At 61.3% G+C, this 13046-nt stretch overlaps 4 protein-coding genes across 4 annotated transcripts; 2 read left to right on the top strand and 2 right to left on the bottom strand.

Moving 5' to 3' along the window:
• Window positions 1-20: 20 nt before the first annotated feature.
• SDRG_02095 (translation elongation factor G) lies at window positions 21-2473 on the bottom strand. Its single transcript, XM_008607660.1, has one exon. The coding sequence runs from the start codon at window positions 2431-2433 to the stop codon at window positions 193-195; it is 2241 nt and encodes a 746-aa protein (XP_008605882.1). The 5' UTR covers window positions 2434-2473; the 3' UTR covers window positions 21-192.
• A 1396-nt stretch (window positions 2474-3869) lies between these two features.
• Window positions 3870-5161, top strand: SDRG_02094 (hypothetical protein). The gene has a single exon (XM_008607659.1). The coding sequence runs from the start codon at window positions 3964-3966 to the stop codon at window positions 5020-5022; it is 1059 nt and encodes a 352-aa protein (XP_008605881.1). The 5' UTR covers window positions 3870-3963; the 3' UTR covers window positions 5023-5161.
• Window positions 5162-6224: 1063 nt separating this feature from the next.
• On the top strand, window positions 6225-7357 carry SDRG_02093 (hypothetical protein; the record flags this gene model as incomplete). Its single annotated transcript, XM_008607658.1, has 4 exons — window positions 6225-6644; window positions 6693-6965; window positions 7005-7205; window positions 7253-7357. 4 exons carry the CDS (start codon window positions 6225-6227, stop codon window positions 7355-7357), a joined length of 999 nt encoding a protein of 332 aa, XP_008605880.1.
• On the bottom strand, window positions 7354-12953 carry SDRG_02092 (hypothetical protein; the record flags this gene model as incomplete). The annotated part of the gene is made up of 2 exons (XM_008607657.1): window positions 7354-10032; window positions 10083-12953. 2 exons carry the CDS (start codon window positions 12951-12953, stop codon window positions 7354-7356), a joined length of 5550 nt encoding a protein of 1849 aa, XP_008605879.1.
• Window positions 12954-13046: the final 93 nt, after the last annotated feature.

The following is a 13046-nucleotide window of genomic DNA, read 5'->3' as shown; positions in this document are numbered from 1 at the left end:
TTTCTTACCACAAACCTGGCCATGGAATGACCTGCGGCGGCTGTTTCGCTCGAGTCTCCAGCTTTGATTCATGTGTACGAGGTCCTTATCGAATGTTAGTATGCCTCTTGTCCGTGACGTGGTCCAGAGCGGTCAATCACAAGCAAAATGATGCATTTGCGTGGTGGTATTTTCTATCTACTTGGCGTTTAATTACTTGTTCTTGGCAGCGAGCTCCTTCTGGTACTCGGCGACGAGCTTCTCTTGCGCGTCGCGCGCGACAAAGTCGTGCGTCTTGTACTCCATCGTGAACTCGCCCTTGCCCTGCGTCGACGACCGGAGGTCGGTCGAGAACCCAAACATGTTTTGAAGCGGCACGTCGGCGCGGATGACCGTCGTCGTCTCGTCGGCCTCGCTGCTTTGGATCATGCCACGGCGACGGTTGAGTTCGGCGATGATGCCGCCCTGGAACTCGTTCGGGACGTCGACTTCGACCGTCATGAGCGGCTCGAGCACGCTCGGGTTGGCCTTCGTGAACGCCGCGCGAATGGCCTGCACCATGGCCGTACGGAAAGCCAGTTCGCTCGAATCGACTGCGTGGGCCTGGCCGTCCGTGATGACGACGCGGAGGCGCGTGATCGGGTGGCCGAGGAGCCAGCCCTTGGCGACAGCGTCGTTGACACCCTTCTCACACGCCTGGATGTACTCGGGCGGGATCGCGTTACCGATAATGTCGTTCTGGAACTGGACCGGGGCCTCGCCGGCCTCGATTTCCTCGTCCGAAATTGGCTCGACGTAGCCCGTGACACGGGCGTACTGGCCCGACCCACCCGACTGCTTCTTGTGCAGGTAGTTGAAGTCGGCCTTCTGGCGCACAGTCTCGCGGTAGTTGACCTGCGGCGCGCCCGACTCGACCTCGACGCTGTACTCGCGCTTCATGCGCTCAATGTAGATCTGCAAATGGAGCTCGCCCATGCCCGAGATGATCGTCTGCTTCGAGTCGTCGTCGACGCGCACGCGGAACGTCGGGTCTTCGCGCTGGAAACGGTTGAGCGACTTGGAAAAGTTGTTGAGGTTCTGCTTGTTGTTGGGGATGATCGCGAGCGACATGACCGGCTCCGGCACGTGCAGCGACGTGAGCGTGAGCTTGTTGGCACCCGAGTCGGAGAACGTGTCCATGGACGCACACTCAACGCCGAACATGGCGACGACTTCGCCGGCCGTGACTTCGTCGACGTCCACCATCTCGTTCGAGTGCATCTTGACGAGGCGCGGCACCTTGATGCGCTTCCCGTTCGACATGTTGTGCATGAAGCCGCCGCGCTTGAGCGTGCCCGAGTAGATGCGCATGTACGTGAGCTGGCCAAAGCGACCTTCTTCGAGCTTGAACGCAAGCGCCAGAAGCGGCGCGTCGGGCGAGCACGGGACGACCACGGGCTGTTCGTTGTTGGACTGGTCGAGCGCAAGGTTCTCGTTCTCGTGCGGCGACGGGAGGTAGTCCAGGACGCCGTCCAACATCGGCTGGACACCCTTATTCTTGAAGGCAGAGCCCATAAAAACAGGCACAAACTTGTGCGCGATCGTAGCCTTGCGGATCGCGGTCTGGAGCTGCTCGACCGTCGGCTCTTCTTCCATGAGGAAGAGCTCACCAATCTCGTCGTCGACGTCGGCGAGGCGCTCGATCATCTCCTGGCGCTTGGCCGCCGCAAGCTCCTTGAGCTCTTCCGGGATTTCGCTCGAGACGACGATCGTCTCGCCGCTCGGGCCTTCGTGGCGGTACACCTGCATCTTGACAAGGTCGACGACGCCTTCAAGGGCGTCTTCGGCGCCGATCGGGATCTGAACAGCGGCCGCGTTGAGCTTGAGCTGCTTGCGGAGGTCGCCGACAACCTTCCACGGGTTGGCACCCATGCGATCGAGCTTGTTGATGAACGCAATACGCGGGACACCGTAGCGCTTCATCTGCTTGTCGACCGTGAGCGACTGCGACTGGACGCCCGAGACACCGCAGAGCACGAGGATACCGCCATCGAGCACACGCAGCGCACGCTCGACTTCGATCGTAAAGTCGACGTGGCCCGGCGTATCAATGATGTTGATGTTGGACGTCTTCCACGTCGCGTACGTGGCCGCGGACTGGATCGTGATACCCTTCTCGCGCTCGAGGTCCATCGAGTCCATCTTGGCGCCGACGCCGTCCTTGCCACGCACGTCATGGATCGCGTTAATGCGACCAGTGTAGAAGAGGATGCGCTCGGTCAGCGTCGTCTTGCCCGAGTCGATATGGGCCGAGATACCAATGTTGCGCAGGTTGTCCATGAAGCCCGCGGGGTGCGGGAACTTGTCATAGAGCTCCATGCTGGGCGTGGCCTTGGTCGCGTCCGCGGCGAAGCCAGCGGCGCGGAGGTGGCGCGACAGGACCGACGGGCGGCGCAGCGCGGTGAGGAAGCGCATGCTGCAAGACGAATCGAAGTGTGATGAACATCGATGCACCCAGGAAACCAGTAAATCTGGGGTTTCAATTTCAACCAATCCGCGCCGCCCTCGGGCGTCATAGAAGCGACAGCAACATTTTGGCCAATCAGCGCTCGCATCGCAATGGAATGCAATGCGCGAGCCAATCAGAATGGACTTTGCACCCGCCAAGACGGTCCACAGCCAGCCTTTGGCGCATTGGCGAGGTTCACAAGCGAGCTGGTGAGCTCGTGCTATGGGCGACTGCAGCGAGGCGCTCGCTGATGCGGCAGCTGGGAGTGCGCGCACGAGCGCTGTAGTTGGTGCGCTCGACGACTGTCAAGGTATAGTGCGAAAGCAGCAGCTGAAGGCCAGCGAGGGAGCTCGAGTGTGCAGCTCGATCGAGTACGAGTAGTGCTCGCACATGAGGTCATGCTTGCAAAGTCTTGAAGCTTTGAGTTTTGATAATCCTGGATACGCTCGCAATCAAAGAATAGCTGCATCCTGACCTGATGCCTCAAGACGCTGAGAGCGTCGTCAATCGCAGCTTGGAGGTACCCATTGGGCTACAAGAGTCATTCATGGCACTGCTCAATGGCACCCTAGAGACACGAGAGAGCCGAGAAGCGGACGTCGGTGCGGTTCATCTTGAAGACGCGGCGCCAAAGTGGCAGCAGGATTCGCCACCGAAGCGGCACAGGCCATTTCAACGCGTGTGGCAAATATGGAAGCGGTGCAGAGACCGTCGGGCATCTTCCAAGCGGTGGTCGCAAACCACCTGCCTTTGCGAAATCGAGTTGCGTGCAGGTGCGCGACTGGCGTTGTCAAGAAAGTAGTGTCCTTCGTGCAGTGAAGTAGCCAGCGCAGAGTGTATGGTCGTCCTACACCGGCTCGTTCAACCCACACACCACTCGTTCTTCGTTTCGGTGAAACGACATGTACGTGAGCACGCAACGAAGGGAGCCAGCACCAAGGCAGGATCTTCTCAGACATGCCCACATACATACGAACGCCATCCCCAAAATGCGTGCAGCAGAGCATGATTCTCCGCCGCATCCCCTGCCGTAGGCCTCTCGTGCTCCCGAATTCTGGCATCAGTGCGTGCACCAAGCTGGCGATACGCGCCCATTTCTTGAAGTGCGAGTGGGTTCAAGCTGGCGAGATGGCTCGCGTGCGACCGCTGCAGACTGCACGGCGCTTTGCACTGAACGCTAGAAGCTTCGGATGCTTCGCATGCACCTCGTAATCTCAACATGCATCAACGCAGCGTGGGATCGTGCCCTTGTGAGTATCACTACAGTCGGTTCCGCGAGTTGACGCGCCTATCCGGATACCGAAATTGCCCTTTCACTTGCGAAACCGCCTCGTTACTCATTGGCTGCACGTTCTTGAAGCATCCGGTTAGGAGTTTGACGCAAGCTGCCCATTCCCGTCAGTTCAAAGAGCTACACACGTGTGGGACATGCGTTGGCGCTCACACACCGTGTCAACGCTCGCGGCATTCACCGATTTGCACCGTCAATCACAACGATGGCTCTTATTCAACTGCAACGCTGGTGGCGCCGCTGCCTCCTCAAGCTCTACGAGGCCAAGGCCAAGTCGCTCGCCGAGCAGCAGCACATGCTCGAGACCAAGATCGCAATCATCAAGGCGCAGCTCGTGGATCCAAACGCAAACTTGCCCATGACGAGCCTCTACGACGGCCTCGAGGTCCTCCACGAACAGCCCACCGAGGACATCAACGCGTGGATGAACGAGCACGAAAAGTTGCGCGCTGCGGTCTTCGACCAGCTGCAAGCGATCAAAACCAACGTCCAATACGCGCAGCCGTCGCCGGCCGTCACGCCCGCGCGCCCGAGCCGTCCGATCAAAGGCCTCGCGGCGCCGTCGCCCAAGACGACGCCGCGCCCGAATGCGCTGCCGTCGCCGGCCCACTCGTCGTCCTCGTCTCGGCACATGAACATTGGTGGCAGTACGCACCCGCTGCAAGAGTCGCTTGAAGGCATGGAAAAGTCATTCCATATCCTGCTCCGCGTCATGCGCGTCGTCTTTTCCGGTCGCAAGACGGACGGCAGCCAGAAAGTCCCGTCGTCCATCATCGTGTCGCACCAAATTCAGCAAACGATCGTCCGCCTCCTCTCCGAGATCCACGAGCGCCTCGACGACACAATGCAGATCCAGGCGTCGCTGCTCGACGAGCCAATGGCAACGCCAAAAGCGTCGTGGAAGACCATGGCCCACACCGAAGCGCTGCTGCCATACACGCTCGGGTCGGATCCGTGGAACCGGCTGTGCCGCGACTGGGCGCAAGGCAGCGAGACCAAGGTCGCGTCCTTGCACCGGTGGCTGGATGCGGCACTGCACAAGCCCACGAACTGCCTCAAGCCGATCGAGCTCCAGTGCCTCCACCCGGTCGTGCTCGAAGGCTTCCTCAAACTCGTCGTGCCAGCGCTCAAGGCCAAGCACGGCCACAGCATGGTCGTGCAGACCAAGCCGCTCACGGGCACGCTCCTCCGACTGCAGTTCCAGTCGTCGCCGTCGACGCCGAGCAGTACCGTGTACAACATGCGTGGCACCATGGTCGCGTAGTGCTTTTTTATTCCCTATCTTATTCGCGCGTTTGACAGTTGTATCTATATATATCGACGTCGTTCAACCACGGCGCTCCCATTGAATTAAATAAAGAGAATTGATACTAATAATTCGATTTATTACGAGCCATTCTTAGGGTCGTTGTCATGCTACGAGCACCTCGAATCGAGGCGAGCTGGGTAGCAGGGTGGATTGACACGAACCAAGAGACATTGACAGCGCGAGTAACTGCGTGTCGTTTCTGAGTGGGTCATGTGTCACCACCGCGTGCATGGGTGCGCTGTCTGCACATGCAGTCCAACGGCGTCGACCCGACCTGAGGAGTGAGACAAAGCAAGCGTTCGCTGGGACGCCGGCTTCGTTCGCGCGACCGATGTCGCAAAGTGCTTCAAGAATGCGGCGTCGCAGTCGTGACCGACGGCAGTCGATCCTTCTCTCCGAGGGCGTCTGCGACGAGCGGTGGCGTCAGCGCGAGCTTCCTGCACTTGAAGCACCAAGGGGCCACGTGTTTGCTATCTATCGCAGCTGCGCATCACACTTGCAGCTCCAATAGGCGCTCGGCAATCCTCTCGCACAGCTCTCTCGCACTGGGTTGCCCCGCACGACGACCACCTCTTCTCATGTCGACCATTGCGAACGAGTCGTCGCTCTTTCAAGGACCACAATAAGCAGTGTACTCTACCAGGGACCTTCAGGGATGGGCCGAATGTACATGCACTGTTGATCGCAGTCGTCGCCAGCCAGCCCAGCGACCTACACGTCGATTACCTGGTCGTACCACGAAGCAGCAACAGCGCGAGCATCAACTAACAGCGCGGCGACCACGGCGGACGTCACGCGTGCGATAGCGGACGAATGGACTTTGTCGCGCAGTTGGTGGCCAAGTTCGTGCACACACAGCATAGCACGCAGCTAACGACTGTCTTGCTATATACTTATATAGCCCACTAGCCCTTTTGAAGCCCTTCGGGACAGGGCTGGGCTATACAACCGGCGTGACGATGACACGTGCGCGCCAGCAATGGCCGAGCTGGCACTTGGCGTCGAATCAAACGGCGCGATGACGTCGCGGCCGTTCCAAACCGGTGCACGCTCACTTTTTGAAGTTCAAGGCGGCCGTTCCAAAAGTGTATCCGGACACATTATTATCCGGCGGTCGAAAACGAAGATTGTCGAATTTGGACCGTCAATCGGACGCGATGCGAAGGAAGCTCGATGGGCTGAGCGTCCTGAGCTTCAACCTCCTGGCGCCATGCTACTTCCGCCATGGCGGGCGGCTCGAGGCCACGGACGCGTCGCTGTACATGCGCCGGCTAGAGGCGCTCGTGTCGCCCATGAAGGCGGAGAAGTCGAGCATCCTCTGCCTCCAAGAGTACTACTTTGACGAGCTCTACATGAAGCGCTTCGAGAGCCACTTTCCGAGCTTCACATGCCACCTCGCCAAGCGGCCAGGGCTCAAGGAAGATGGCCTCGCCGTGTTTCTTGACAGCAGCAAGATCACGCTCCACAATTACACGCAGCTCGACTTTGACAAGGCGGGCGAGCGCGTCGCAATGCTCATGCACCTCTCGATTCCGCCGACGCTCCTCGAGACGCACACGCACTCATTCATGGAGCGGGTACGCTCGCGTCCTGGTCGACTTGGATAGCTCATGCTGATTGTCTAGTCGTTCCTGCTCGTCAACACGCATCTGACGTTTCCGCACAGCGACATCAACCGCGTCATGCGCATGTCCCAGATCCAGACCGTGCTCCGCGCAATCCACGCGTACCAGGCGAAGGAGCATTTGCAGAACTGCCCGGTCGTCATGTGCGGGGATTTCAACGACATTTACGACCCCGTGCACAACCTCGTGCTCGAGAACGGGTTCCGGTCCGTCTTCTCAGACGTCCATGGCCGCGAAGCCAAGATCACACACTGCAACCACAACAACAGCGAGGTACGTGCGCGACGAGCTCTCAGTTCTGAGCGGATCTAGGTCGGCGTCGACTTTATTTTTTGCTCGAATCCGTTCAAAGCGTTCCAGCCGATCCCCGAGGCCGACCACCCGTTTCTCCACGGCGAGAAGCGCCTCGTCTTCAAGCCCACGGGCTGCGACCTCCTCCCGCGCGGCCTCCCCGACACGACGCGGCTGAAACGACCCGAGTTTATCCAAGGCGAGCCGTGGGACGAGCACGAGGTACATGACATATAGATGCATATCCGAGCGTGTCTCAAATGGAGTAGTGGGTCGTGCCCCGGCCGCAGCACGAGATGGTCGACTACTGGCGCATGGTGTCGGACCATCGACCGCTCGTTGCAACCTTTGATGTCTCGGCCAATACACTTTAGGGCAGTAACGAATGGCGGTATTTCGCAATGTCGTGGAGAGCGTCCATGAGCACCGCGTGCTCCTCCTGGGCTTGGGCGAGCGCGAGCGCAATGTACGCCGACTTCCATTGGTGGAACCGCCGACGCACGTGGAGTTGGCCAATGATCTGGAGGCACTGGACGAGCACGAGCTGCGCTTGGCTGTCGAGCCGATGCGATCGGACCGCGATCGAGTGGCACCGCTTAAAGCCTTCGAAGCTCCGTCGCAGCAAATTCGCATGGCTCTGCTGCGTGAAGAAGTGCATGAGCCACTGCCGCTGCTTTTTGCGGTCCACATGGCTGCTGCTCCGCAAGAGGAGCGTGTGGGCAAGACGTGCGCCGACGTCGACGTCGACGGCGACGGTGTCGCTTCCGTGGTCGTGCGTGACCAGATACCAGTTCCAGAAGGCCGCCTTGGCGCGCCGGCGTTGAAACGTCGCGCACCGGTCTACAAGCGTTACGAGCGTCGTCAGTGCTGTGGACGGTAGCGGTGTCGGTATATCGCAAGTGGTCCCGACGTCGGTCGTGCGCATGCGTGCCGGCAGACTCGCCCGCCACACGTGCAGGCACAAGAGGAGGAGGTGCCGGCGCTGCATCGTTCGCCGTACCCAGCGTGTGAGGCCGAGCAGCGCATTGTGGTGGGCCACTTGCGCAGAAGCCAGTGCCGTCCACGCGTGGAAGCAGCGCAGCAGAACGCGCTTGGCTTGACCGACACGCCAGAGCTGCGCCACGCGCCGCGCCGTGCTCCACGTCCCGTGGTGTACCTTCCAGGATGTCCATGCAGCTTGGAGACGTTGGATATGCGTCCGCTTTGTCATGTGAGCGAGCTGCTGCGCGCGGTGTTCTTTTCGAGCGGAGGCATGCGACCGCCAGCGCTGGAGCACGCAGTGGGTTTGGTACGCGTCGAACCACGTCGCGACACTGGCCACGAGTGTCGCGCCGGCGTGCTCCAGCGCATCTGGACGCCAGTGGAGTCGCTCTCGGGGACCAAAGACATCCGTGCGCCATGCGAGCAAGCACGTTTGAAGCATCGTCGCCGGCGACCGCAGCGATCGCCAATGCATGAGGATGCTCGCATGGCGCGCGGCGACCACCTGCTTGGCCGCCCACTGCGTCGTCAGGCGGTGGTACTGCTTCCACTGTTGAAACACAAGCCGTAGAGCCGACATGGTATGATGACCGGCGGCAGTTGTCGAGGCGCGCCAGTGGCGCATGCAGCGGGCAACGAGGCGGCGTTCGTAGCGACGACAACACACCGCGACCTGCCTCTCATAAGCATGGAGAACGTCTCGCCAACTCGACCAGATGCGACGCAGGAGGGCGACACTTTGACGTTTGAGGTGCCGAGCTGCCACGTGCACCAAGAGGTGTCGCTGGATCCGAGCCGCATGAACACCGAAGCACCAGCCGCGCCACGCTGCTTGCAGCCATTGATGACGCTGGATGGCGACGGTGGACGCCCACGTGAGGAAGCAGTGGTGCAGACGCCGGCGCTTGGCGCGGCGTCGGTGTGCTTTGGATGTCGTTGCTGCTTGTTTCCAGGCAGCCACGGTTTTCGCAAGCAGCTGCAAGCCTTGGGCGCTGCATGCCATGTGAACGTACTGCAGAATGCGGCTTTGGCGCAGTGCGTCGTCGGCGCGACGCTTTTCAATCTCGGCTTGCAGAAGCAACTTGGCAGTGCGTCCATCAGCGTCGCGAAGGAAGGTCTGCCACGACGACCACACACGGTAGAGGTGCTTGCGCGACAACAGCGCGCCGAGGCGACGGAGGCGTTGCCGGGCGACGACTCGCTTCGCTGCAAAGCCTCGCCAGATCGCCACGACCGACGCTGACAACTGCCAACGGCAGCGCAGTGCCTTGCCCATCGCGATGCGTCGCGTCCGAGCCCGGCATTTCCAGTAGCGCCACAGAGTCCTTACAAGCTGCTGACGCTGCTCGCGAACTTGTTTGCGACCGAGCTTTTGCGCGCGGGCGCTTCGTCGCCAGTGGTGCAGGAGGGGGCGTAGCGTTGCCTCCCGTCTATTCTCGCACTCGGTGGCTTCGAGCATGGCTTGGATCACCATGACGCGGTGGAGGCACTCGGTGTGGATGGTGCGGCGGAGGCAGTGAAGCCAACTGTTGAAGCCGAGCCGTAGGCGGTGTTGCGCCCAGCGACGCGCGACCTGCAATAATGTTTTGCGGACGTAGCCGCGACCGAGCACGAGGCGCCGCCACCAGTGGAAACGGACACTCTGCGTACGCAGCGTAGTGGCGCGGTACTGCAGACGCCGGCGCTGCCAAACGTCGTGCCACTCTCTCCACGCCAGCACGAGGCGGTCGCGTCGCGTCACCGTCACAGCTTTCCACATCCAGAGGTGGTCTTGGAGAAGGCGTGTGCGCCACGCGTGAATCTTGGCGTCGGCTAGCGCGGTCTTGACACCCCGGGCAGCGTCGACACCGTCTTGCCAACTTTGCACCAGTCGCGCGGCGTGGATAGTTCGTAGCCAATGCGCCCATGCAGCTTGCGTCCGGCGCATCGTGCAAGCGGAAAGAAGGCGTCGTAGCATTTGTCTTTGTCGGCGCCAGCATCCCGCCCGGTCGTTCCATGTTTGAACGATACGGCGCTGCCACTGCGCTCGCCACGTGATCGCACGCACCTCGTACTTGGCTCGCGCGCGCTACATATGCGTATTCTCAAACACATTCTCCTCCACACTTACGACGGTACCGTGTGGGCATCATGGTACGTCGCCCAGTGGGCAAAGAGGAGCTTGAGTCGGCGAAGCCGCGCTTGCCGCGCCAGGCGAGTGTAGATGTACGACGTGAATACGTAGCGCTGGTACTTGATTTGAAATCCATGGGACGCGCGTCGCCACTGAACAAACGCAAAGCGCGCAGCACGCTCTTCGATCGCCACGACGAGACGCAAGAGGAGCCGCTGCACCCGTCGACGGTGCACGACTTTTCGCCGCCAAGTGCCCAGAACCGCGAGCCGTGCGCGCCGCGCACTGCGCTGACCGAGCCAGCGGTCCATGGCGCGGGCGTTGGTGATGGGGCGGATCGTGAGCAAACCCAACCACGCCAAACGCAGCCGCACCACGTAGCGGCGGTGTAGGAGTCGCCGCAGCGTGTCGCGTCCGAGTCGGTCTCGGTGCATATGGCGGTGCCACACTTGCAACACGACGCGCAGATGCTGGTGGCTCTGCTGCGCACAAAGAAGCGTCGCCAACTTGGCTTGAGATTGCATCGCGCCACGTTCGAGTCGCCGAACACGGTCGCCCCAGAGGCACTGCCGCCAGTGTTCGAGTGCCAACCACTTGGCCATGCGTGGTCGGCGTGACGCACACCAATGACGCAGCCATTGCCGCCGATGGCGCCCGCGGCTATAGAACGCATGCCAGCGCAGGAAGTGCCGTCGCGTGTTCCAGTGTCCGTGCCGCGCGGCTGCGTGCGCCGCAAGCCGGCCGTGGTACTCGGCCCGCCATCGGTAGGCGCGCAAGCCACAAAAGCAGAGGCGCAAGAGCGTGCGTTGGGCATCGCTAAGGTACTTGAACCAAAAACGCTGTGCGATGGACCGGGTCCCGCGCACAAGAGAGTGCTGTGCGTGGAGGCCACAGCGATGTCGCTTCCACTGCACCAGCGCGCGCGCCAGTGGCTTCAACGTGAGCAACCGCCGCAACACACGTTGAAGGGCTCTCCGAATCGCCCGTCGACGCAGAAACCACTGCTTCCACCGCATATGAACGCGGTACTTGGCGTTGTGGTTGTACCGCTGGACTTGGTAGAGCTCGACGTGCCGCGATACGCGGTGCTGCTGCTCAACGCGGAGGTGCCAGAGCCGAAAGCACCGGCGTTTGGTCTTGGCGTCGCGCCGTGCGTCCCGCTTTTGCATCCAGAGACGCCACGTGTGCTTCTCGAGCCGGCGACGGCAAACCGCGTAGCGATTCCAAGCGCGAAAGAGGACAAAGAGATGGCGCCGGCGCTGACTACGTTGAAACGACCGAAGTCGGACCTGGTGGGCGTGCTGTCGACGCCACTGTGCGAACCGGTGGCGACAGCGGGCTCGCAAGAGAACATGCAGAATATGCTGTGCGCCGACCCGCTGTGCTTGACAAGTGCGAGTGTGCTGCCGCCACATGTAGAGCACACTGGCGGCGAGGAAGCGCCGTTGCTTGCGCCGGCGACCGCACTGTGCATGGCGCACCCACGCCGCCCATAGCCGCTTAACCCGCCGACGTCCATGCGCCCGTCGATCACGGAGCAACCACCGCTGTGTCGAGCGCGCGACGGTCGTGTGTCGGTGCCAGCGTGCAAGCGCAAGCTGTAGATGGAGCTGCACCGAGCGCTGGTAGACGACACACAAACTTCGGAGCTGACGACGGCAAAGAAGAATGCGCTTCCACTGCATGAAGCTTCGCTGGCGCACGCTTGCTGCCTTGAAGCGGTGGACGAGCGTGGCCATGTGCGACGACAAGATCGAGCGCGCGTCCTGCAGCCTCTTTAGCGCCAGCCGATGGTCGGCGTGCACCACCACGAGGCTCTCTTGCAGCGCAGTGTACGTCCCGCGCGCGTGCACACTGTGCTGCCAGCGCTGCCAGGCGAGGCGCGAGTGATTGCGATAGCGCCGGCAGCAGAGACGTCGCAATCTTCGCACTTGGTCGGCCGACCACCGCAATTCGCGAAAGCAGTGGTTCAACAGACGTCGCACGCGGCTTTGACGGACGACGCGCACCAGTTGTGTGGCGTGGCGCTGACGTTGGTGCACGCGCTGCCATTGTGCGAGGACCGTGCGCTGCAGCTGCTGCTGCTGCAGGCGATGACGGTACGCGACGAGGTCGGCGCGTCGATGCCGAAGGCGACAGAGACCGACCCACCGTCGAAATGTCAGGCACACCTCGTTGGTTTGGTCGAGACGGCGGTACCGGCGCTGCTCGATGGCGTACTCGCGGGTGTGGGCGGCTTGCGTCTCGGCAAACGCATCTTCGTACGCTTTGGCCTGTTCCTCCAGGGCAACATTGGCTCCCTTGAGGCACTCGATCCAGATTTGCAGCTGTTCGTCTTTGGCCTGGAGCCGCCACCGCACCAGGGCTTGCGCAAGCCGTCGTTCGTAAAAGCGTCGCAAGATGGGTGTCCAGAGCCGTCGAAGCCGCCGGCGACTTCGGAAATGGTTGCGCCATCGCAGAAAGAGCGCTTGCATTGGCCACTGAACTGATGGCACTGCAATGCCTGGGCGCTGCAGCAGCATGCTCCACCGGTGCCACGCCTGCCGCATTCTGTGGTGGTGCAGAAGCGCGACAAGACGGCGGAGTTGCTGGTACCGACGTTGATGCTGGACAAGGGTCGCAAAGACGCTGGCTTTGCAGCGCTGCTGCCGGCGCTGCCGCAACGAGGCTTCCATACGTCCTCGCCACACGGCGACTTGGGCGTGATGGTACATGGTGACGTCCTCGAGCTTCTGCGCCGTGGCCGAGCTGCACTTGAGCGCCTCGGCCGCGACCTTCTTGTTCATCTCGACGAGGAGAAGGAGGTCCTGGATGCGCGACTCGTACGCAGCATGACGCACGTCCGGCGGGCGGACAGCGGACGGCGGCGGCTCCATGCTCGACTTCACGTGGGCACCATAGACCAACAAGATACCGTGAAACGTGTTGTTCGACTTCGAAACCTTTCTCTTGATTAACGTATGCCCCGT

The sequence above is a fragment of the Saprolegnia diclina genome, assembly GCF_000281045.1.
Source record: "Saprolegnia diclina VS20 unplaced genomic scaffold supercont1.4, whole genome shotgun sequence".
In the NCBI taxonomy this organism is placed as follows: Eukaryota; Oomycota; class Saprolegniomycetes; order Saprolegniales; family Saprolegniaceae; genus Saprolegnia; species Saprolegnia diclina.
Note: the sequence above shows the minus strand (reverse complement) of the source record. Positions and strands in the feature narration are given on the sequence as shown.

Excerpts from the sequence above, each read along its gene's own strand:
- SDRG_02095 (XM_008607660.1), bottom strand. The coding sequence starts at position 2,433 with ATGCGCTTCCTCACCGCGCTGCGCCGCCCGTCGGTCCTGTCGCGCCAC.
- SDRG_02094 (XM_008607659.1), top strand. The coding sequence starts at position 3,964 with ATGGCTCTTATTCAACTGCAACGCTGGTGGCGCCGCTGCCTCCTCAAG.